General features: G+C 37.4%; 1 protein-coding gene across 2 annotated transcripts; it reads left to right on the forward strand.

The window, feature by feature from the left end:
- The first annotated feature begins 6,805 nt into the window (after positions 1-6,805).
- On the forward strand, positions 6,806-23,873 carry LOC132551776 (band 7 protein AGAP004871-like). Of its 2 annotated transcripts, XM_060215918.1 has the most exons (9): positions 6,806-6,943; positions 11,621-11,779; positions 17,402-17,532; positions 19,319-19,391; positions 20,776-20,858; positions 20,954-21,157; positions 21,778-21,833; positions 22,055-22,133; positions 22,631-23,873. In XM_060215918.1, the coding sequence occupies exons 1-9, from the start codon at positions 6,916-6,918 to the stop codon at positions 22,832-22,834; spliced, it is 1,017 nt and encodes a 338-aa protein (XP_060071901.1). In that variant the 5' UTR covers positions 6,806-6,915; the 3' UTR covers positions 22,835-23,873. The 2 variants fall into 2 exon arrangements, with proteins under 2 accessions (XP_060071901.1, XP_060071902.1); XM_060215919.1 differs by lacking the exon at positions 11,621-11,779.
- The last annotated feature ends 422 nt before the right edge of the window (positions 23,874-24,295 follow it).

A 24,295-nucleotide genomic window follows, 5' to 3' on the forward strand; every position in this document is an offset into this window, starting at 1 on the left:
AGACTGACCACACAAACAGTACACTGACCACACAAACAGTACAAAGACTGACCACACAAACAGTAAACTGACCACAGAAACAGTACAAAGACTGGCCACACAAACAGTACACTGACCACATAAACAGTACAAAGACTGACCACACAAACAGTACAAAGACTGACCACACAAACAGTACACTGACCACACAAACAGTACAAAAACTGACCACACAAACAGTACAAAGACAGACCACACAAACATTACAAAGACTGACCACACAAACAGTACAAAGACTGACCACACAAACAGTACACTGACCACACAAACAGTACACTGACCACACAAACAGTACAAAGACTGACCACACAAACAGTACAAAGACTGACCACACAAACAGTACAAAGACAGACCACACAAACATTACAAAGACTGACCACACAAACAGTACACTGACCACACAAACAGTACAAAGACTGACCACACAAACAGTACACTGACCACACAAACAGTACAAAGACTGACCACACAAACAGTACACTGACCACACAAACAGTACAAAGACTGACCACACAAACAGTACAAAGACAGACCACACAAACATTACAAAAACTGACCACACAAACAGTACAAAGACTGACCACACAAACAGTACACTGACCACAGAGACAGTACAAAGACTGACCACATAAACAGAACACTGACCACAGAAACAGTACACTGACCACATAAACAGTAAACTGACCACACAAACAGTACAAAGACTGGCCACACAAACATTACAAAGACAGACCACACAAACATTACAAAGACTGACCACACAAACAGTACACTGACCACACAAACAGTACACTGACCACACAAACAGTACAAAGACTAACCACACAAACAGTACACTGACCACACAAACAGTACACTGACCACACAAACAGTACAAAGACTAACCACACAAACAGTACACTGACCACACAAACAGTACAAAGACTGACCACACAAACAGTACACTGACCACACAAACAGTACAAAGACTGACCACACAAACAGTACAAAGACTGACCACACAAACAGTACACTGACCACACAAACAGTACAAAGACTGACCACACAAACAGTACAAAGACAGACCACACAAACATTACAAAAACTGACCACACAAACAGTACAAAGACTGACCACACAAACATTACAAAAACTGACCACACAAACAGTACAAAGACTAACCACACAAACAGTACACTGACCACACAAACAGTACAAAGACTGACCACAGAGACAGTACACTGACCACACAAACATTACAAAGACTGACCACACAAACAGTACACTGACCACACAAACAGTACAAAGACTGACCACACAAACAGTACAAAGACAGACCACACAAACATTACAAAAACTGACCACACAAACAGTACAAAGACAGACCACACAAACATTACAAAAACTGACCACACAAACAGTACAAAGACTGACCACACAAACAGTACACTGACCACACAAACAGTACAAAGACTAACCACACAAACAGTACACTGACCACACAAACAGTACACTGACCACACAAACAGTACAAAGACTAACCACACAAACAGTACACTGACCACACAAACAGTACAAAGACTGACCACCACACAAACAGTACACTGACCACACAAACAGTACAAAGACTGACCACACAAACAGTACACTGACCACACAAACAGTACAAAGACTGACCACACAAACAGTACAAAGACAGACCACACAAACATTACAAAAACTGACCACACAAACAGTACAAAGACTGACCACACAAACAGTACACTGACCAGAGACAGTACAGACTGACCACAAAAAAGAACACTGACCACACAAACAGTACACTGACCACATAAACAGTAAACTGACCACACAAACAGTACAAAGACTGGCCACACAAACATTACAAAGACAGACCACACAAACATTACAAAGACTGACCACACAAACAGTACACTGACCACACAAACAGTACACTGACCACACAAACAGTACACTGACCACACAAACAGTACAAAGACTAACCACACAAACAGTACACTGACCACACAAACAGTACACTGACCACACAAACAGTACAAAGACTAACCACACAAACAGTACACTGACCACACAAACAGTACAAAGACTGACCACACAAACAGTACACTGACCACAGAGACAGTACACTGACCACACAAACAGTACACTGACCACACAAACAGTACAAAGACTGACCACACAAACAGTAAACTGACCACACAAACAGTACAAAGACTGGCCACACAAACAGTACACTGACCACATAAACAGTACAAAAACTGACCACACAAACAGTACAAAGACTGACCACACAAACAGTTCAAAGACAGACCACACAAACATTACAAAGACTGACCACACAAACAGTACAAAGACTGACCACACAAACAGTACACTGACCACACAAACAGTACACTGACCACACAAACAGTACAAAGACTGACCACACAAACATTACAAAAAATGACCACACAAACAGTACAAAGACTGATCACACAAACAGTACACTGACCACACATACAGTACACTGACCACACAAACAGTACACTGACCACACAAACAGTTTACTGACCACACAAACAGTTCACTGACCACACAAACAGAACAATGACCACACAAACAGTACAAAAACTGACCACACAAACAGTACAAAGGTACATAGATAGTGGGACATAGGGTTAACGAAAGGTACTTAGAGAGTGGGACATAGGGTTAACCAAATGTACTTAGAGAGTGGAACAAAGGGTTAACCAAATGCATTTAGAGAGTAGGACATAGGGTTAACCACAGGTACTTAGAGAGTGGGACATATGGTTAACCAAAGGTACTTAGAGAGTGGGACATAGGGTTAACCAAACGTACATAGAGAGTGGAACGTAGGGTTAACCTAAGGTACTTAGAGATTGGGACATAGGGTTAACCAATATTTAGAGAGTAGGACATAGGGTTAACCAAAGCTACTTAGAGAGTGGGACATAGGGTTAACCAAAGGTACTTAGAGAGTGGGACATAGGGTTAACCAATATTTAGAGAGTAGGACATAGGGTTAACCACAGGTACTTAGAGAGTGGGACATATGGTTAACCAAAGGTACTTAGAGAGTGGGACATAGGGTTAACCAAACGTACATAGAGAGTGGAACGTAGGGTTATCCTAAGGTACTTAGAGATTGGGACATAGGGTTAACCAATATTTAGAGAGTAGGACATAGGGTTAACCAAAGCTACTTAGAGAGTGGGACATAGGGTTAACCAAAGGTACATAGAGGGTGGGACATAGGGTTAATCAAAGGTACTTAGCGAGTGGGACAAAGGGTTAACCAAAGCTACTTAGAGAGTGGGACATAGGGTTAACCAAAGGTACTTAGAGAGTGGGACATAGGGTTAGCCAAATGTGCTTAGAGAGTGGAACAAATTGTTAACCAAAGGCATTTAGAGAATAGGACATAGGGACCAAAGGTACTTAGAGAGTGGGACATATGGTTAACCAAAGGTACATAGAGGGTGGGACATAGGGTTAATCAAAGGTACTTAGCGAGTGGGACATATGGTTAACCACAGGTACATAGAGAGTGGTACATAGGATTAACCGAAGGTACTTAGAGGGAGGGATATAGGGTTAACCAAAGGTACTTAGACAGTGGGTCATATGGTTAACCAATAGTACTAAGAGGGTGGGATATAGGGTTAACCAAAGGTACTTAGACAGTGGGTCATATGGTTAACCAATAGTACTAAGAGGGTGGGACAAAGGGTTAACCAAAGGTACGAGAGGGTGGTACATAGGGTAAACCAAAGGTTCTTAGAGAATGGTACATAAGGTTAACCAAAGGTACTTAAGGAGTGGTACATAGGGTTAATCAAAGGTACTTAGAGAGTGGGACATAGGGTTAACCAAAGGTACGTAGAGAGTAGGACACAGGGTTAACCAAATGTACTTAGACAGTGGGACATATGGTTAACCAAAAGTACATAGAGGGTGGGACATAGGGTTAATCAAAGGTACTTAGCGAGTGGGACAAAGGGTTAACCAAAGGTACGAGAGAGTGGAACATAGGGTTAATCAAAGGTACTTAGAGAGTAGGACACAGGGTTAACCAAATGTACTTAGAGAGTGGGACATAGGGTTAACCAAAGGTACATAGAGAGTGGGACAAAGGGTTAGCCAAATGAACTTAGACTGTGGGTCATATGGTTAACCAAAGGTACATAGAGAGTGGGACATAGGGTTAACCAATGGCATTTAGAGAGTAGGACATAAGGTTAACCAAAGGTACTTAGAGAGTGGGACATAGGGTTAACCAATGGCATTTAGAGAGTAGGACATAGGGTTAACCAAATGTACGAGAGAGTGGGACATAGGGTTAACCAAAGGTACTTAGAGAGTGGGACAAAGGGGTAACCAAAGGTACGAGAGAGTGGAACATAGGGTTAACCAAAGGTACATAGAGATTGGGACATAGGGTAACCAATGGCATTTAGAGAGTAGGACATAGGTTTAACCAAAGGTACGAGAGAGTGGGACATAGGGTTAACCAAATGTACTTAGAGAGTGGGACAAAGGGTTAGCCAAATGAACTTAGACAGTGAGTCATATGGTTACCAAAGATACTAAGATAGTGGGACATAGGGTTAACCAAAGGTACTTAGAGAGCGGGACAAAGGGTTAACCAAAGGTACTTAGAGAGTGGGACATAGGGTTAACCAAAATTTTCTTAGAGAGCGGGACAAAAGGTTAACCAAAGGTTCTTTGAGAGTAGGACACAGGGTTAACCAAATGTACGAGAGAGTAGGTCATAGGGTTAACCAAAGGTACATAGAGGGTGGGATATAGGATTAACCAAACGTACTAAAAATAGAGACATAGGGTTAACTAAAGGTACTTAAGGTGGAGCCATAGGGTTAACCAAAGGTACTTAAAGGCTGGGACATAGGGTTAACCAAAGGTACTTAAAGGGTGGGACATAGGGTTAACCAAAGGTACTTAGAGGGTGGGATATAGGGTTAACTAAAGGTACTTAGAGAGTGGGACATATGGTTAACCAAAGGTACTTAAAGGGTGGGACATAGGGTTAACCAAATGTACTGAGAGGGTGGGACATAGGGTTTACCAAAGGTACTTAGAGAGTGGGACATAGGGTTAACCAAAGGTACTTAAAGGGTGGGACATAGGGTTAACCAAATGTACTGAGAGAGTGGGACATAGGGTTAACCAAAATAATAATCAATATCCGAATCAATAATCAATACACGAACTAATTACTTTATTTAACGGATTTTACGTGTATCATTACAGCCTTTCAGTGGATGAGAACTAATAAATTCAACGATAAAATCTTTATATACTTCTCTCATTTACATTGTAATACACTCGTTAGATACGGTGTAAACATATAAATAGCAACATTGGGTAAAATTCATGTCACATGTTTAATGCCAATATTAGCACAGGGCTGTTCTGATGTCAAATTAATTTTTTATCTCAAGATGTTTAAAGATTAATATAACGAGAAATAATGGTATGTGTAAAATCATGATATGTGCTGTCACAATCAGTTCAGTAATAAAGGTAGGTGTACTACATGTAGGTAGTCAGCATATCATCGTCCTACAATGTTTGACTAGTACCTGTGTCCCGAAATTACCGTTAGTCATTGTCACATGTCCCGAAATAAACTCTATATTTATCGATATTTTTATTTCAAGAAATAATGCAAGTTAAGACAATAAATAATGAAATACACAGCAGACCTTTACCTTCATATGTGTGATTCTTTCTTCTTTATTTCGAAATATATTCACTTCCCTAGCTTGCTTATTAAACGTTATTTCTATATCCATATTCCCTCCCTTTTCATTTTTTCCCTACAGAAGCTAAAATTCTAGCAAATATTTAAAAATGGAAACGGATGGGTATCACGAAGTTAAACTCGTCTTGTCCGAACAAGAGATGTGGATTAACAGTTGATTTTCAGGTTGTATACGTACCGTGTGTATGATAAAGAATATGAAAAAGCATGATTGAAGTAAAAAGGGAAAGAAAATATCTGTTGATTATGATGTAAAAAAAGAACATATTTATTTGTTTGTTCATGAAATGTCAGCAAACTTTTTGTTTTGTTTTTATTTCTAGCAATTTCCGTTGAGCTTCAGTCTGTTTGATTGTTTCGTACATGCCATCACTTATTTCTATGTGTCCTGCAAAAATGTCATAAAGGAATGAATGCATGATAAATTTTCCCTTTCTTATTCTAGATTTACCGAAAAAACGAATTTCAAAGTCCGTGTCAAGCCACATCTGTTTCTTTATGAATTAAATAAGGTTAAGCTGTCGAACAGAAACTACCAATATATACCATTTCCCCCTTTATTTCCTCCAGAAATGATGTTTATAAATAGAAAGGCATACTTAGCATACAAAGTTACTTTAGATGTTGAAATTACATTTCAGAATTAATAGTTATTAATTGGTTAACGCTGTTTGAGCATTTCATACAAAAAATCATAAATTTGCTAATTTGAAATGTTCTACATCTTCATTAGACATATCATAGTTTAATACACTTCCTAATAAGGTATTAGGCTATGATCAGTACAAAAAGCTAAGCTAAGCCATGTAATTCTCTCGCGTTGTTGAAGTACGTTATGGCCCAAACCGGCCACCATACTTTTAAATCTACCTGTATGACACCCAACACTCTTGTAGTCGTCGTCTGCATGCAGACAGATCCCCTTCAGTGACCTATTTGCTATGTGTCAATACACGATACAAGTATAGGTGAATGGCTTGGCTATTGCAAAATTCTCCCCAAGAGTGGTCAACGGGGCGTGGAGTGCTGGGTATACCTATGTGTAGTCTTTAGATTTCAGGTAGGATACGGGGTAACGCTCGCTAGCAATGTCGAGAATTGGAGCCATGGATGACGGTAAGTGTCGCTCATACGAGCAACCCTTGTGAATTTATCAACAGTATATAAAAGCGATAAAATGATGGTTGCTAATCACAAAGAATACCGATAATACACGATGTAGCAGTGAAATATGTATATAAAGTGATAAACATCTATGGGACGTATATTGTATGTGCAATGTAAATGTCAACACGGAAAGTAACTTGTCCGGTGGGTATCACAAACTGTCTTAGTAGAAACGTAACGTAGACTTCTCGTATCGAATGGTTTTACCCATTTTGTAAAATGTCCTAATCATAGATTTATACCTTTATGTACCGTCAGATGACATTGTTAACATAATCTGCTTACGATTAATACGTACATTAGAACTGTGTTTCTGTTGATGCATGCCTCTAACGGACTCCAACGTTTATGTAGAGGGTTAGTATACCACTGTTTCTTACTACATACCACTAATTTGTTTAAGGATGCAATATATGCACAAGGTCTGTAAGATATAAAAATCATTTACCGACTACAAACGAGGTATCTATCAAACAGGTCTGTCAACAAGCTAATGCCATCTTTAATTATGCATTTCTTTATTTCATCAATAAGATGTGCTTCCTTTTCCATAATGTAACACCCTTCTCATCAATAAAATCTGCTATCATACTTTCCATTACACTGTATGGAACATCCCTCCTCCTACCCTCATCCCCAGCATCAATAAGCTCTGCTTTCATCCTTCTATAATATAACTCCCTCCCCATCAATAAGATCTTCCACCATCCTATCTATAATATAACTCCCTCCCCATCAATAAGATCTTCCACCATCCTGTCTATAACATAACTCCCTCCCCCATCAATAAGATCTTCCACCATCCTGTCTATAATGTAACTCCCTCCCCCCATCAGTAAGATCTTCCACCATCCTGTCTATAATGTAACTCCCTCCCCCCATCAATAAGATCTTCCACCATCCTGTCTATAATATAACTCCCTCCCCTTCCCCATCAATAAGATCTTCCACCATCCTGTCTATAATATAACTCCCTCCCCATCAATAAGATCTTCCACCATCCTGTCTATAATATAACTCCCTCCCCATCAATAAGATCTTCCACCATCCTATCTATAATATAACTCCCTCCCCTATCAATAAGATCTTCCACCATCCTGTCTATGACTCCCTCCCCCATCAATAAGATCATTTGATATAACTTCCTCCCCATCAATAAGATCTTCCACCATCCTATCTATAATATAACTCCCTCCCCATCAATAAGATCTTCCACCATCCTATCTATAATATAACTCACTCCCCCATCAATAAGATCTTCCACCATCCTGTCTATAATATAACTCCCTCCCCCATCAATAAGATCTTCCACCATCCTATCTATAATATAACTCCCTCCCCTATCAATAAGATCTTCCACCATCCTGTCTATAATATAATTCCCTCCCCATCAATAAGATCTTCCACCATCCTATCTATAATATAACTCCCTCCCCATCAATAAGATCTTCCACCATCCTGTAACTCCCTCCCCCATCAATAAGATCTTCCACCATCCTGTCTATAATATAACTCCCTCCCCATCAATAAGATCTTCCACCATCCTATCTATAATATAACTCCCTCCCCCATCAATAAGATCTTCCACCATCCTGTCTATAATATAACTCCCTCCCCATCAATAAGATCTTCCACCATCCTGTCTATAATGTAACTCCCTCTTCCACCATCCTGTCTATGACTCCCTCCCCCATCAATAAGATCTTCCACCATCCTGTCTATAATATAACTCCCTCCCCCCATCAATGATCTTCCCCCATCAATAAGACCATCCTATATGTAACTCCCTCCCCCATCAATAAGATCTTCCACCATCCTGTCTATAATATAACTCCCTCCCCCATCAATAAGATCTTCCACCATCCTGTCTATAATGTAACTCCCTCCCCCATCAATAAGATCTTCCACCATCCTGTCTATAATATACCTCCCTCCCCCCATCAATAAGATCTTCCACCATCCTCAATAACATCTATAATATAACATCCCCCCCCATCAATAAGATCTTCCACCATCCTGCCTATAATATAACTCCCTCCCCAATCAGTAAGATCTTCCACCAAGATCTTCCCCCCACCATCATGTAACTCCCCCTCCCAAATCAGTAAGATCTTCCACCATCCTGTCTATAATATAACTCCCTCCCCCATCAGTAAGATCTTCCATCACCCTTTCTATAATGTAGCTCCCTCCCCCATCAATAAGATCTTCCACCATCCTGTCTATAATATAATTCCCTCCCCCCCATCAATAAGATCTGCTGTCATTCGTCCTATAAGGTTACTCCTCCACCTTTATAAGCTGGGATATTTAACCTTAATTGTGTATGCTATATGGTGTCTCTTGATAAGCCCAGTAGTCCATTCACATGCCGTTCATTATGCTATAGTAATCTGTTGTCTCTCTTGGCGTATTCAAGTTGTTAAAATGTATTTATTCTTATTTCTAATTAAACAGTATGTTATATACATCAATGTATATCAGATAATGAGTCACATGTCATGCAGGCTTACAGTACTTGTCTTTACTTACTCTGTTTGTGCATGTATGTGTGTTAGTAAATTGTACAGTGTATATGTAATGTTTTCAAAAGTGGAGAATGCATGTATTCAAAAAATTTGCATGAAACTATGTATACTTACGAGTCCTGTAAATTTTCATACATAAACCTAGACTATCTGTTCTCCCTTGATCTAATCTTAACTGACTTACCACAGAAATCAGTTATCTGTTTTCATGTATACTTTGTTTCACAAATTGCTTATTTAGGTTTCATTTGCAAATTTAAGCTTGAATCTACATCCCAGAGTATGGTTACATTTAATTGTTACTTGTGAATGTGTTATTGATGAGTTACATTCCAGAGTATGGTAACATCTAATTGTTACTTGTGAATGTGTTATTGATGAGTTACATTCCAGAGTATAGTAACTTTTAATTGTTACTTGTGAATGTGTTATTGATGAGTGACATTCCATAGATAGGCTCCCTCTTCATTTAATTGGAAGTTTATTTGTTGTGTTTATCACCTCATGAACAGCCAGGGTCAGTAATGTGAAGAACAATAACTCTTAAAGCAGAATTTACAGTATTTCCTTCTTCAGAATGATAGTTACCTTTGACATTTCATTAAATACTTTTAGAAAATGACCTTTGACATCACCTTCAGTGATGACTTTTGCCATGACCTTGACCTATGATGTTTTACCTTGTCTTGGCAATGATCTTGGAATGTACATTTTAGAACATGATTGACATATTAGAGAAATTTGACGGGTAGAAACTTCTCTGATAAATGAAAGAATGAAGTAAAATACCATCATAGATGATACCTGCATTCTAGTTTCCTAAAAATTTGTTGAAGTTTTTGTTGTGAAACCTTAGACATTGCAATCTGCTCCACAAAGAGAACATAAGGAGGTTGTAAGTGATGCAGAGGAGGATAGCTTACACATCTACTAAATATTAGTTGTCATGCTAGGAAGGATTGATCACATGGCAGGCAGTATGGCATATCAGTTCCTGAATTGGATTTAGAAAAATATTCTCGCCTCATGCATAATCATTGTTTGTTACTGTCTGCAGGCAGACTGACAACAAACTCAATGGAACAAGTATTTTTATCATTGTCACCATGTGCATGATTGTAGGACAAATAAACAAAGCCTGTGAAATATATCCTGCTACAATTTTCAGTTGATATTTTTATGGTTGTACAACAATAATATGTGTATGTATATAGAATCAGTTATTATTTGTGCTGTAGCTTTCATTTGTCGTTGCAATGATACCAGTCTAGTTTGTTGTGATTGTTTTCTTGAAATCTATTATGTCTGGAGAGCGTTGTCTTGTTTCATCAGTTTTTGTTATGTTTACTCTCAAAGGAAAATATTGTCTTACCTGATGGTAGAATGGGATAGAAATGGAATACCAGTTAAATCTTCGAAATCTAAGCAGTATACCAATCAACATATGTCAAGGTCTGTTTTATTCCCGGAAGGAATGCATTGTAACTGAAATCTGACACCAGTGACACCTGAAAAGCATTCTATGATATAGAATATATATTTGTATATATTCTACAATAAGGAAAACCAAAATGACAGCAATTATCACAGGAGGTTAAGGAAATAAAGAAAGTGGTTACTTCTATCAGGATTAGGTCATAAACAAGAGTTCTCTGGGTGTGCCAGGGTGTGGAATAGAGTCTCTGCTACCTCTAGATTGGTCTTTCCAGGATTTTTCTGTTTTGATTTTTCACTTTTTCATCTCGCTCTAGATATTATTGTGAGGAGGCTTTTTATTTTGTTTCTGTTTTGTTTTGTATTTGTCTGCTTTTTATATTTAAATGTCCAAATGAAAGCATTTGAATGACATTTCAGACAACCTGACGTTATAGTTATTATTCATTTTTTCAAAATAATCTTATTTACTGAAGTTCTTCAGTTGTAGGGGTTAAAGGAAATTAATTCACTTCTTTGTGGATGAGGAAAATGAAAATGAAATGTAAATCTTTGTGGTAAGAGGGACAAATTTTTAACGAAGGTTTATCCGTCTTGACCTGAAACAGATTTTTTTAGGAAAAGCATATTCCAAGTTGCATAAAAATTATCCACATATATTCAGATGAAAGGATATTGGTCGACAATAACGGTCAATCGCAGAATCCTTACACACCTGAGCAGACAACACACTGGCCACCTAAGGAACCAGTCGATGCACCAACCTATCGCTCCATAGAAATGCAGCAGTCTACCTCGTACCAGGCAAAGCCTTTTGACGAAAGTAAGATTTCAGTAGACGATTTCCTGAAATTTAGAATATCATCCCTTTTCACTTCACTGGTTAGTTGCCTCATTTTGCACTTGATTGTTATGGAATATATAAGCCCACCATCTGATGATGGTTAGCTATTCAAATTGCCCTGGGTCCGCAGTCTGTCATCTGTCCATCCAAAAACAGTATTTGTTATCACTATTTCTTAAAAAAAGCACTCAATGGATCACTCTCAAATTTCATATGTGTGTTTCCTTTGGGCTCTAGTTGTGCCCATGTAATTTTGGGACTGATCAGACAAACAAGATGGTCGACAGATGACCATCTTGGATTTTGACTTTGAAAATTGTCATCGCTATTTTTTGAGAAGTACTGGATGCATCTTTCAGAAATTTCATATGTAGGTTTCTCTTTTTGCCTAGTTGTGCCTATTCAATATTGGGACTTATCAGAAAAACAAAATGGCCAACAGGCAGCCATCTTGGATTTTGTCGAGTAAAGATTGTTAGCCCTATTTCCTAAGAAGTACTGAAAAGATATCTGTCAAATTTCCTTCTTATGTTCCCTTTGTTCTCTCCTTGAACCGATTTGATTTTGGGATTGATCAGAAGAAACAAAATGTCTTCAAGGTTGCCATTTTGGATTCGGCAGGTTAAGATTATCATCACTATTTCTGTAAAGGAATGTTCAAATGTCTTATCATTAAGAGCAAAAACAGAAAAGAGAAGAAAAAAGAAGGGAAAAGAGCTAACTTTCAAAGAGCAAATAAAGATCAAACAATGGAAGGATCTCTCTGGGATCTCGTTTGACATTAAGCATGCCTGTTGAAGGAAAGGTCAAATTTCACTTTGTAAAAATGCCAACAAGCGAATTATAAATTTGATCTCTTTGTTCTGCAGTAAACCTGCCTGTCAAGAAAGGTCTCTGAGTCTGAATTGTTGACCCCTAAAACCTATTAACAGAATTAATCATATATTTATTATTTCCCTTTCAAGATGTTTCCATTTCTTGATGCTTCACTAATTAAGTGTTATCTTCAGACTGTGTGATTTATGATAGGAAAGTTCAGGTGTCCTTATTGCTTGTTAGGTTTTGCCAATTACAACATTTTGATTGTAACTGTAGGGTGAGGAACAAGCTATCATTAAAAATCTCCTTTGGCTTTTGAACATGATCTCTGCTCTTATCGTATTTTTGTGTGTACATGTAAAATGCCTGATGTGAGTTTATTAATCTGAGAATAATGTGTGCTTGCCTTAAAATAAACTTAACATTTCATTAGCAGGCATTTAATATTACCATGGGCCATAACACAAAAAAACCTGTACATATTGACCTCATTACCATGGTAACCAGTTTCGTTGAAATGGGTTCACATGTTTAGGCAGAAAGACAAACAAGCTGATTCCAGAATACTCCCCCCACCACTAACTTAGTTCAGTAAGAAACAGCAATCTATAATTGGTATTATGATACTGGTGATATCACATCAGTATGGACTGTGCAATTTTTTCCTCCCCGGAGAATTTGGTTGCTTTTTTAACAAGGTCACTGTAACAAGTGAGTGGCTGGTTTCAGACAATCATTTGTTTGCCAATACAAAAGTAAATATGCTGTACTTAATGAGGAATCATACCAGCCTTTAAAACGGTTCAGTGTTATTATCGATTTCCTACTCAGTGGTTCTGAAATCAATGGTCAGGTTATAATGTACCTGGTGATATAGTTTGACATTGTTAGATCTATCCTTAGCAACAATGGCCGACAACAACAGGTCTATTAAACATACAGATTGTGCATACCAATGCTTTCTTTGTATCTGTATTGATGTCACTGTAATGCTACCAGTGGTGACATAGCTGGTAAATTGTAGCCATCATGGTGTCCATTTCTGTAATGACCGACAAACAGCCATATTACTGTTTTCCTCTGAAGATACTTTAACTGATTAAACTGTACTATTTTGTAATTAGTGTTTTCCAGACATTCCTATTTGCTTGTGCTTGAATTTTCTGTAGACTTAAAATGAATAAGGCACTGAAACCGAGGTTTATGGTATCTATTTTTAGAAACAAACGTGACCAATGTTGCTATAGACAAAAAAAAAATCGTACAACTACTTGATTTAACCATTGTTGAGATATGAGTATATTTTATGTTGAAAGACACAAACCTGACTGAGTTTGATGTTGAGAGAAACAAACCTGACTGAGTTTGATGTTGAGAGAAACAAACCTTACTGTGTTTGATGCTGGGAGAAACAAGCCTGACTGAGTTTGATGTTGAGAGAAACATACCTGACTGAATTTAATGTTGAGAGAAACAAGCCTGACTGAATTTAATGTTGGGAGAAACATACCTGACTGAATTTGATGCAGAAAGAAACAAACCTGACTGAGTTTGATGCTGGGAGCAACAAACCTGACTGAGTTTGATGCTGAGAGAAACCAACCTGACTGAGTTTGATGTTGAGAGAAACAAACCTTACTGTGTTTGATGCTGGGAGAAACAATCCTGACTGAGTTTGATGTTGAGAGAAACAAGCCTGACTGAATTTAATGCTGAGAGAAACAATCCTGACTTAGTTTGGCACTGGGAGCAACAAACCTGACTGAGTTTGATGCTGGGAGAAACAAACCTGACTGAGTTTGATGTTGAGAGAAACATACCTGACTGAATTTAATGCTGAGAGAAACAATCCTGACTGAGTTTGATGTTGAGAGAAACAATCCTGACTGAATTTAATGCTGAGAGAAACAATCCTGACTGAGTTTGATGTTGAGAGAAACATACCTGACTGAATTTAATGCTGAGAGAAACAAGCCTGACTGAGTTTGATGTTGAGAGAAACATACCTGACTGAATTTAATGCTGAGAGAAACAATCCTGACTGAGTTTGATGTTGAGAAAAACAAACCTGACTGAGTTTGATGCTGGGAGCAACAAACCTGACTGAGTTTGATGCTGGGAGCAACAAACCTGACTGAGTTTGATGTTGAGAGAAACAAACCTTACTGTGTTTGATGCTGGGAGAAACAATCCTGACTGAGTTTGATGTTGAGAGAAACAAACCTGACTGAATTTAATGCTGAGAGAAACAATCCTGACTGAATTTAATGCTGAGAGAAACAATCCTGACTGAGTTTGATGTTGAGAGAAACAATCCTGACTGAATTTAATGCTGAGAGAAACAATCCTGACTGAGTTTGATGTTGAGAGAAACATACCTGACTGAATTTAATGCTGAGAGAAACAAGCCTGACTGAGTTTGATGTTGAGAGAAACATACCTGACTGAATTTAATGCTGAGAGAAACAATCCTGACTGAGTTTGATGTTGAGAGAAACAAACCTGACTGAGTTTGATGCTGGGAGAAACAAACCTGACTGAGTTTGATATTGTGAGAAACAAACCTGACTGAGTTTGATGCTAAGAGAAGCAAACCTGACTGAGTTTGATGCTGGGAGCAACAAACCTGACTGAGTTTGATGCTGAGAGAAACATACCTGACTGAGTTTGATGCTGGGAGCAACAAACCTGACTGAGTTTGATGCTGGGAGCAACAAACCTGACTGAGTTTGATGCTGTGAGCAACAAACCTGACTGAGTTTGATGCTGGGAACAACAAAATCCTAACTGAGGGAGACGGAATTGGCTATGATTGTATTGAGATATGTTAATTTATGCGATTTAGATAAAGCAGGTGTGTGAGAAGGATATGTTAATCAGTGGTGCGTTTCTAAATTCAGGTTCCTGGCTCGACAATGACATTTATCAGTGTTTATAATGCAATTAACTTCTGATCTGAAAATCTTCATTGTTTCTATTGTTGTGGCACCTGAAAAATGTCAGGGGTGCTGAATTCACAACTACTAGGTGGACACTAAAAAATCTTACCCTGTCAGATTTTGACAGCAGCTAGAGAGCTTAGCTTGACAAGATGTTTTGTTTGGTTTATCACTTTTCTTGAAAATCACGGGTAATGTTGAAATTAGGTCACCTTGTAGTAGCTGATGACAACGTGAATGATAAACCGCAAACCGATACACTGCTATCTCAACTGTTAACAGCTAACCAGTTCACTGATATCTCAACTCTTAACAGCTAAACAGTTCACTGATATCTCAACTCTTAACAGCTGACCAGTTCACTGATATCTCAACTCTTAACAGCTAACCAGTTCACTGATATCTCAACTCTTAACAGCTAACCAGTTCACTGCTATCTCAACTCTTTAACAGCTAACCAATTAACTCTTATGTTAGCTCTTTACCACTATGCAGTACATTGCTGTGTGTGACCAATTCACTGTTATGTCAACTCTTTACTGCTAATCACTACACTCCTACATGTACATCAATTCTAAACAATCATCGTAATGATCTCATTGGGAAATACCGTCTTTCCTGTTGCCATATAAAGTCGGATGTAGACTTACTAGTATATCCGTTTGTTCTGTTGTTTTTTAACCATATTCTTATTATTTAGAAATATAACATTACTTAATTGGATTGACTAAGATTTATGTAGTGAATGTCGTCTATGAAGTAGAAGACAATTTTTATTTCAGAACACATGGTCTTATTCTTCTTGTACAGTTTTTTAACATATTGCCCATGTTTTATTGAATTTGAGTTTGGATTATGATTCTGTTGACATCTTTTTGTTTTTTAACATCTAACAAATTGACTGCTATCTCATCTCCAAGCCACTAACCAAATTCTGAGTATATTCACTGACTAAACACACTTGCTGTTAAATTCACCAAATTGATGTCTTAATTTTTCATCCACATTATCTGTTGGTTCACTTTAAAGGAATTAGAGTATTTGTTGAAAGGTAGTATTGTCACGTGTAAGAGAGTATTTGTTTGTAATGCTTTTTCCTTGTCCTGACTACAAGTTATATAATGTCATGTCCTGCATAAGGTATCAGGTATATACACATTTTCAATAGGTTATGAATGATAAATAAAACAGGGCACTATTACATAAACTGCTATTTTCATGCACTTGAACAAAGATGGACCGTTTAATTTATCCTGAATTAAGTGAATTGTATTTTGAAAAGATAACATACTAAAAGAAAACAAAAACTGAAAAATACATCCCACAATAATTCTATCTTAAATTTTCATTAGAAGATTTTATGATTTATTTCGATATATTTTCAATTTCTTTGGTCTTGCATTGTATTTAGCCCTATTTCTTTAATCAGAATCAATAAACATCCATTTTATTAAATCACACTTTTTATTTGGCTTAAATCCTTCAAAAAAGGGTAGGAACATGTGTATTTTTCTAGAAACTTTGATAGTCTGATATAGTATTGATTTGTACTTTATTAGCCTGAATAACCAGATACCACTTTTATGGGATACCACTTCTATGGGATACCCTTCTATGGGAAACCCCTTTTTTGGGATATCCCACCTAAGGGATACCCGTTCTATGGGATATCCCTTCTTTGGGATACCCCTTCTATGGGATACACCTTTTTTGGGATATCCCACCTAAGGGATACCCCTTCTATGGGATACCCCTTCTTTGGAATACCCCTTCTGTGGGATACCCCTTCTTTAGAACTGGCAACACTTGTCAAACTTATTTATGTATATATTATTGTTTACAGGCAAACAACGGAACACTTATGCTTACAATGAAGAAGAGGCTTCCCTGGGATGTTGTGGATGTATCCTGTGGGGATTTTCTATTTTCTTATTCGTAATATTCCTACCTTTCTCCCTCTGCATCTGTATGAGCGTGAGTACCGGTTATTGTGTATTCTCATTGTTAATTTTGATAAAGATAAATCTCATTTCTTTTACATTTTGATAGTGCTCTGATTGTCTGTGTAGTCTCAAACAAAAACCAGCTGACATTTATACCTTAACATAAAAAATTCTGACACTGTGTAGTCTCAAAAAACAGATGACATTTATACTTTAACATAACAAATTCTGACACTGTGTAGTCTCAAAAAACAGCTGACATTTATACCTTAACATAAAAAATTCTGACACTGTGTAGTCTCAAAAAACAGCTGACATTTATACCTTAACATAACAAATTCTGACACTGTGTAGTCTCAAAAAACAGCTGACATTTATACCTTAACATAACAAATTCTGACACTGTGTAGTCTCAAAAAAAAACCCAGCTGACATTTATACCTTAACATAACAAATTCTGACACTGTGTAGTCTCAAAAAACAGCTGACATTTATACCTTAACATAAAAAATTCTTACAATTGAAATGTCTGTTTTTACAAAACATTGATGTTACTCTGCTTGTTTCATATGGAAATATAGTTCTAGACATTAAGGCATAGAAAGGATTTTTTTAAAACTTTTCCAAAAGCAAATTGTTTAAACAGTTATTCATATCTTAAATATGATATTTGTGTAAGTTACTGCACTTGCTAATTTTTTTTCCATTATTGCCAGAAAAGGCTAATAATACAAGCAACATTTGCAGGATTAATGGAAACAATGTATTTCTCAGTTCCATATTTATACAGCCCCTTTGTATATCTGTAAGGAAATATCACTGTGTTTTGAGATATATTTATATAATTCTCATGTATATCTATAAGGAAATAAACAGCACATTTTTTACTTGCTTTCCAATGAATACAAGTATTTATTAAATGTGGAAGGTGATATTCTTTAGACTGGAGGAAAGTATTACCTGGTCAGTAAACCCTAGTATGCACCTGAAAACAAGTCTACAATAGTTTTCGTTTTTTTTAATATGACAACAAATTGTACATCTGATTGGTAAAAAATTACTGGATTGTTATATTCACCTGTGAGATGCCTGATGGAGATTTGGACGGATATGTTCACCATACATATACAGATTCTTGCCGCCGGTTTCTGTGTAACATCAAAATATAATTAGGTCTATGAGAGGTCTTTTGTCATATTCTGTTTTCCTGTGCTACAGGCCGTTTACACTTCTGCTTTAGAATCTTAATAAATTGCCAGATCTGGATTATTCAGAGAAGATTCTTATGTAAATCTGTTTTGATTATGAACTCGTTTGACCGTTTATGAAATCTGGAGATGACAACAAATTGATGTCATTAACTTTCAAAGATCCTTTTGTAGCTGTAGAGCCAGTATGACTCAAAACTGACATGGAACATTTCATTTTCTGTCATACATCTACATGTACATTGTATTAGCAATGAGTAATAGCTCATTTTTATTTCTTAGGTGATTCTAGAATTGTTCAAAATTTTTCATGATGGCTTGCTTCATCTTCCCTCTCCACAGACTAAGTGAAAAGAAAAATTCTTGTTTGATAAATCTCCTGCGAAATGGAAAACAGAGAGTGACTTTTCAAGATTTTGTGACATCTTGTATTCATTTGAGTTTTTATTAAATCAACTCATTGTCTTCTGACTACATTTACAACATAAATAAGCTCTCAGTTTCTGTCTTGACTAGGAGCTGCACCAGGTGGTATGGCATTATCTCACCGCTTAATCTCCGTTGGATGAATTTGACTATGACATTGATATAATCTTTGTCTGCTTACAGATGGTGCAAGAATATGAAAGAGCTGTGATATTTAGGTTGGGACGAATCAAGGCTGGCGGAGCGCAAGGGCCAGGTAAATTTGAACTTGTAGTCAAGAATATTTTGAAATTGCATACCAATTGGAAAAATGATGTCTTATCCTGGCAGTAGATTTACTACAAACATTATATAAAAGGACATATGTGACATAAAAATCTTCTTGGTAGTATGCTTGTAAGTATGTATTTATCTGACAGTAAGTGATAAGCATAACCAGAAAAAGTGACCAGTATTTCTTTGTCCCACACCGACCACAAGGGTCCTGAATTTCTGTATTGTCCTTAGGGTTATGCATTATTTCTGTGTTGTCCCCAGGGTATGCACTATTTCTGTGTTGACCCCAGGGTATGCACTATTTCTGTGTTGTCCTCAGGGTATGCACTATTTCTGTGTTGTCCTCAGGGTATGCACTATTTCTGTGTTGTCCCCTGGGTATGCACTGTTTCTGTGTTGTCCCCAGGTTATGCACTATTTCTGTGTTGTCCCCTGGGTATGCACTGTTTCTGTGTTGTCCCCAGGGTATGCACTGTTTCTGTGTTGACCCCAGGGTATGCACTATTTCTGTGTTGTCCTCAGGGTATGCACTGTTTCTGTGTTGACCCCAGGGTATGCATTATTTCTGTGTTGTCCTCAGGGTATGCACTATTTCTGTGTTGTCCCCTGGGTATGCACTGTTTCTGTGTTGTCCCCAGGGTATGCACTATTTCTGTGTTGTCCTCAGGGTATGCACTATTTCTGTGTTGTCCCCTGGGTATGCACTATTTCTGTAATGTCCCTGGGTATGTACTATTTCTGTGTTGTCCCCAGGGTATGTACTATTTCTGTGTTGTCCCCTGGGTGATATGTTTGTTGTCTTCAGGGTATGCACTATTTCTGTGTTGTCCCCAGGGTATTTCTGTGTTGTCCCCTGGGTATGCACTATTTCTGTGTTGTCCCCAGGGTATGTACTATTTCTGTGTTGTCCCCTGGGTGATATGTTTGTTGTCCACTGGGTGATATGTTTGTTGTCCCCTGGGTATGCACTATTTCTGTGTTGTCCCCTGGGTATGTCCTATTTCTGTGTTGTCCCCAGGGTATGCACTATTTCTGTGTTGTCCCCTGGGTGATATGTTTGTTGTCCCCTGGGTATGTACTATTTCTGTGATGTCCCCTGGGTGATATGTTTGTTGTCCCCTGGGTGATATGTTTGTTGTCCCCAGGGTGATATGTTTGTTGTCCCCTGGGTGATATGTTTGTTGTCCCCAGGGTGATATGTTTGTTGTCCCCTGGGTGATATGTTTGTTGTCCCCTGGGTGATATGTTTGTTGTCCCCTGGGTGATATGTTTGTTGTCCCCTTGGTTAAAAGTGTGTTGTCCCCTGGGTGATATGTTTTGACCTGTTTAAGACAACTGATTATCTGAATTTTGTTGTATTTCAGGTATGTTTTTTGTCCTGCCCTGTATTGATGACATACAAAAGGTGGATTTGAGGACAAAGACATTCAACATCCCGCCACAGGAGGTAGATTTAGTTTGATCAGTTACATAAATCACTTATTCAATCAATGTTCCCTCACATATGATTCCAAATAACAGTGTTTATTTCTTTCCTCGTAGATCCTATCAAAGGACACAGTGACAGTGACAGTAGATGCTGTTATATACGCCTCTGTGTTTGACCCTGTCTTGTCTGTGTGTAATGTTACGAATGCCATGCAAGCGACAACCCTCTTGTCAGCCACCACCCTGAGGAACGTACTGGGTACACACTCAATGGCTGAAATGTTACAAGAAAGGGAGTCCATTGCTACAACCATGCAGGTATGTGTAATTATAACTGGCCTGGACAGTGACCAGTTACAAGTCTTGGAATATGTAACCTGAAGCATTCTTAGCAATCCATGAAAGATTTCTAATAAAACTATTAACATGAAATTTAAGGATTTCTTCAATGGAAGGGAAAATACCTTGTGAAGATTCAATGGGTTTGGATAGATCCCTACCTCAGGCAGGTTCAAAATATAACATCCTCCCCACCCCGTCCCCCTCTTTGACCCACTTGATATTTACCAGGATTCCTGACTTTCAAGTGTTGTCCTACTGAAAATAAAGCTTATCATTTGCACCCTTCCATTACAAAACTTTTAATCAGGGAAATATTTCTGAACCAAAACCGATTCAGATCAAATTTTCTCAGATTTTACCATGGATTATGATATAGATATACTGATTGTGGACTAGGGATCATAGATGTGACTCCCCTTGATCGCAGAATGACTGTCTGGGTTGTCTTAAGGAAATTTAATATTATTCCTGAGCTTGGTTCTTTAGAAAAAGTTTAGGTTCTTTAAACAAACTATTATTTATGCTCTGTTCTATTGGTAAAAGTGATTGATATTACTTGTTATTGATTCATTGATTTCATTCTTTTACATTTTTAGAGCTTGTTAGACGAAGCAACAAACCAGTGGGGAATCCGAGTTGAACGTGTGGAAATGTAAGTGGCAAATTTTAATTGAAGTAATTTCATATGTGATCGTTACCCTTGATTTTTATTTGGAAATAGTGAAGTAATAGTATTGAAACAAGCTCTCCTGCTGTAAATTAGTCACTATTATTTTTTCTCCATCATTCTATCTTGTTGGTGTTGTGATATCACACTGATATCCTCGTGAAAACGTGAAATCTGTGATGAAATTTTTTTTCTGCTGTATTTAGAAAAGACGTACGATTGCCCAACATGTTGCAGCGTGCTATGGCTGCGGAGGCTGAGGCAGCCAGAGATGCTAAAGCCAAGGTAATAAGCTTGTTATTTCTTTACTGGTTGGTGTCCTCAATATTTTTACTGGATGCTCTCTTGTAATTCATGTATCTAAAATCTCATACTGCAAGGTTAAGACAAAATTGAAGCATTAATATTTTCTGAATCTTGTCAACAAATGATATTTTATAGAGTCAGAAAGTTGGTACTGTTTATGAATAACATCAGCATAGAAAAATTGTTACAAAAATTTCAATATTGTTAAGATTTTAAAAGAAGTATAGGATGGTTTTGATCAAGAATTTCAATTGTTATGCAATGATCCTAAGGTAAAGTCTCTGTTAAATTTGACACTGCCCTGATTTGTACAAACCAAACACAATATTATATAGTTGGATCTGTCAACTGGGACTGACTTCCACCTTTTATGGTGTTACAAAGCTGTAGTTTTTTAGGTGTCAGCACGATAATTTTTGGTATCAGAACAAGATACTGTATCTATTATAACAAAGAAATACATTCTTATCACACAGGTATTGGCTGCTGAAGGTGAACAGATGGCCTCTCGTGCCCTCAAGGAAGCTGCTGACATCATTTCTTCATCACCCACTGCCCTCCAGCTCCGCTACTTACAGACTCTTAGCACAGTAGCTGCAGAAAGAGAGTCTACCATCTTGTTCCCAATCCCAATAGATTTGATGAAAGGAATGGGAAAAGGTGGTGCAGTCCGCATGTGATCAAATCATTGTACTCAGAGAGTGGTTTTTAAATAACAAAACATTTAATTCTAATTCATGTAAATATAGGCTGTAACTTTCTGCAATACACTGTATCTTACCGAGATATTTAAGTAAGTTGGTGCATAATAGCGAAATGCTGTTAGAAAATTGAAAGATAGCAGGATTGCAGTGTCTTCAGATAAAGGGCAATAGCTTCTGAAATTGAGAGAAAAGTGTTTTGTTTAATTAAATGGAAAAAAACAATAAATGACAAACTTTTTTGTGTGATCACCACTATTCCACCAGTGACCTTTTGACCTTGATCCCCATACCATTTGTACTTCAATCAATCAGCAGTGCCTCTTGCTCATTACAAAAGCCTTACAGAAGAGAGCATCAGCTGAAGAGTATTTGTAACATACAAGATTCCTTTTGTCACTGTGTGATGTATAGATGTATATAAACTAACACCATGTTAATTTGACTATTAAATAGGTGTATGATATGTAGATAACATTTGTAATATCTTCAGTATCATTCCACATTATTTGTATTGTTTGTTTAGTGGATAAGTATGAACTATGTATATTTTTGTAAACACATTGTAAAATACATTTGATAAAATTCATACATTGAATAAGTGTTACTTAGTCTAGAACAATTCTATTTCGCATTGACTTTCAAATGAAAGTAAATGAATTTATTTGTAACACTGGTGAGAAAGAAGCAGTTTCTAGACTTTTCTCTTTGGCTCAGTCAGCAAAACAGTCGATCTTTTGTTTCAATCTCTGGCGGAGGTTTTGAAAAAACCAGGGACTTTGTTTTTTGCTTTTCATATGTTGAATTTCATTTTGTATTATGTGAACATGACATGTTCTTACATACCAGGTAAAAACTCCAAAATAATTTAGTTTTAGTTTCCATCAAAATTTGATATTATTCTGACACCTTTCACCGAGATAAGGTTATTTTCTTGGTAAGGATTTACTGTGATACCTTTTTTACTCTTCACTGTGTAGTAGTATTCAATGTAGAAATAAAACAAATTAAAACCAGGTGTTGATGACTTGTTTTATATCACGGAAAACAAAAACTTCACGACATGTTAGTGCTACAAAAACTTCATGACATGTTGGTGCTACAAAAACTTCATGACATGTTAGTACTACAAAAACTTCATGACATGTTAGTGCTACAAAAACTTCATGACATGTTGGTGCTACAAAAACTTCATGACATGTTGGTACTACAAAAACTTCATGACATGTTAGTGCTACAAAAGCTTCATGACATGTTGGTGCTACAAAAACTTCATGACAAGTTAGTACTACAAAACCTTCATGACATGTTGGTGCTACAAAAACTTCTTGACATGTTGGTGCTACAAAAACTTCATGACATGTTGGTACTACAAAAATTTCATGACATGTTGGTGCTACAAAAACTTCATGACATGTTAGTACTACAAAAACTTCATGA

This window comes from Ylistrum balloti, unplaced genomic scaffold (genome assembly GCF_031769215.1).
Source record: "Ylistrum balloti isolate Yb309-2 unplaced genomic scaffold, AGI_CSIRO_Ybal_v1 Utg370214, whole genome shotgun sequence".
In the NCBI taxonomy this organism is placed as follows: Eukaryota; Metazoa; Mollusca; class Bivalvia; order Pectinida; family Pectinidae; genus Ylistrum; species Ylistrum balloti.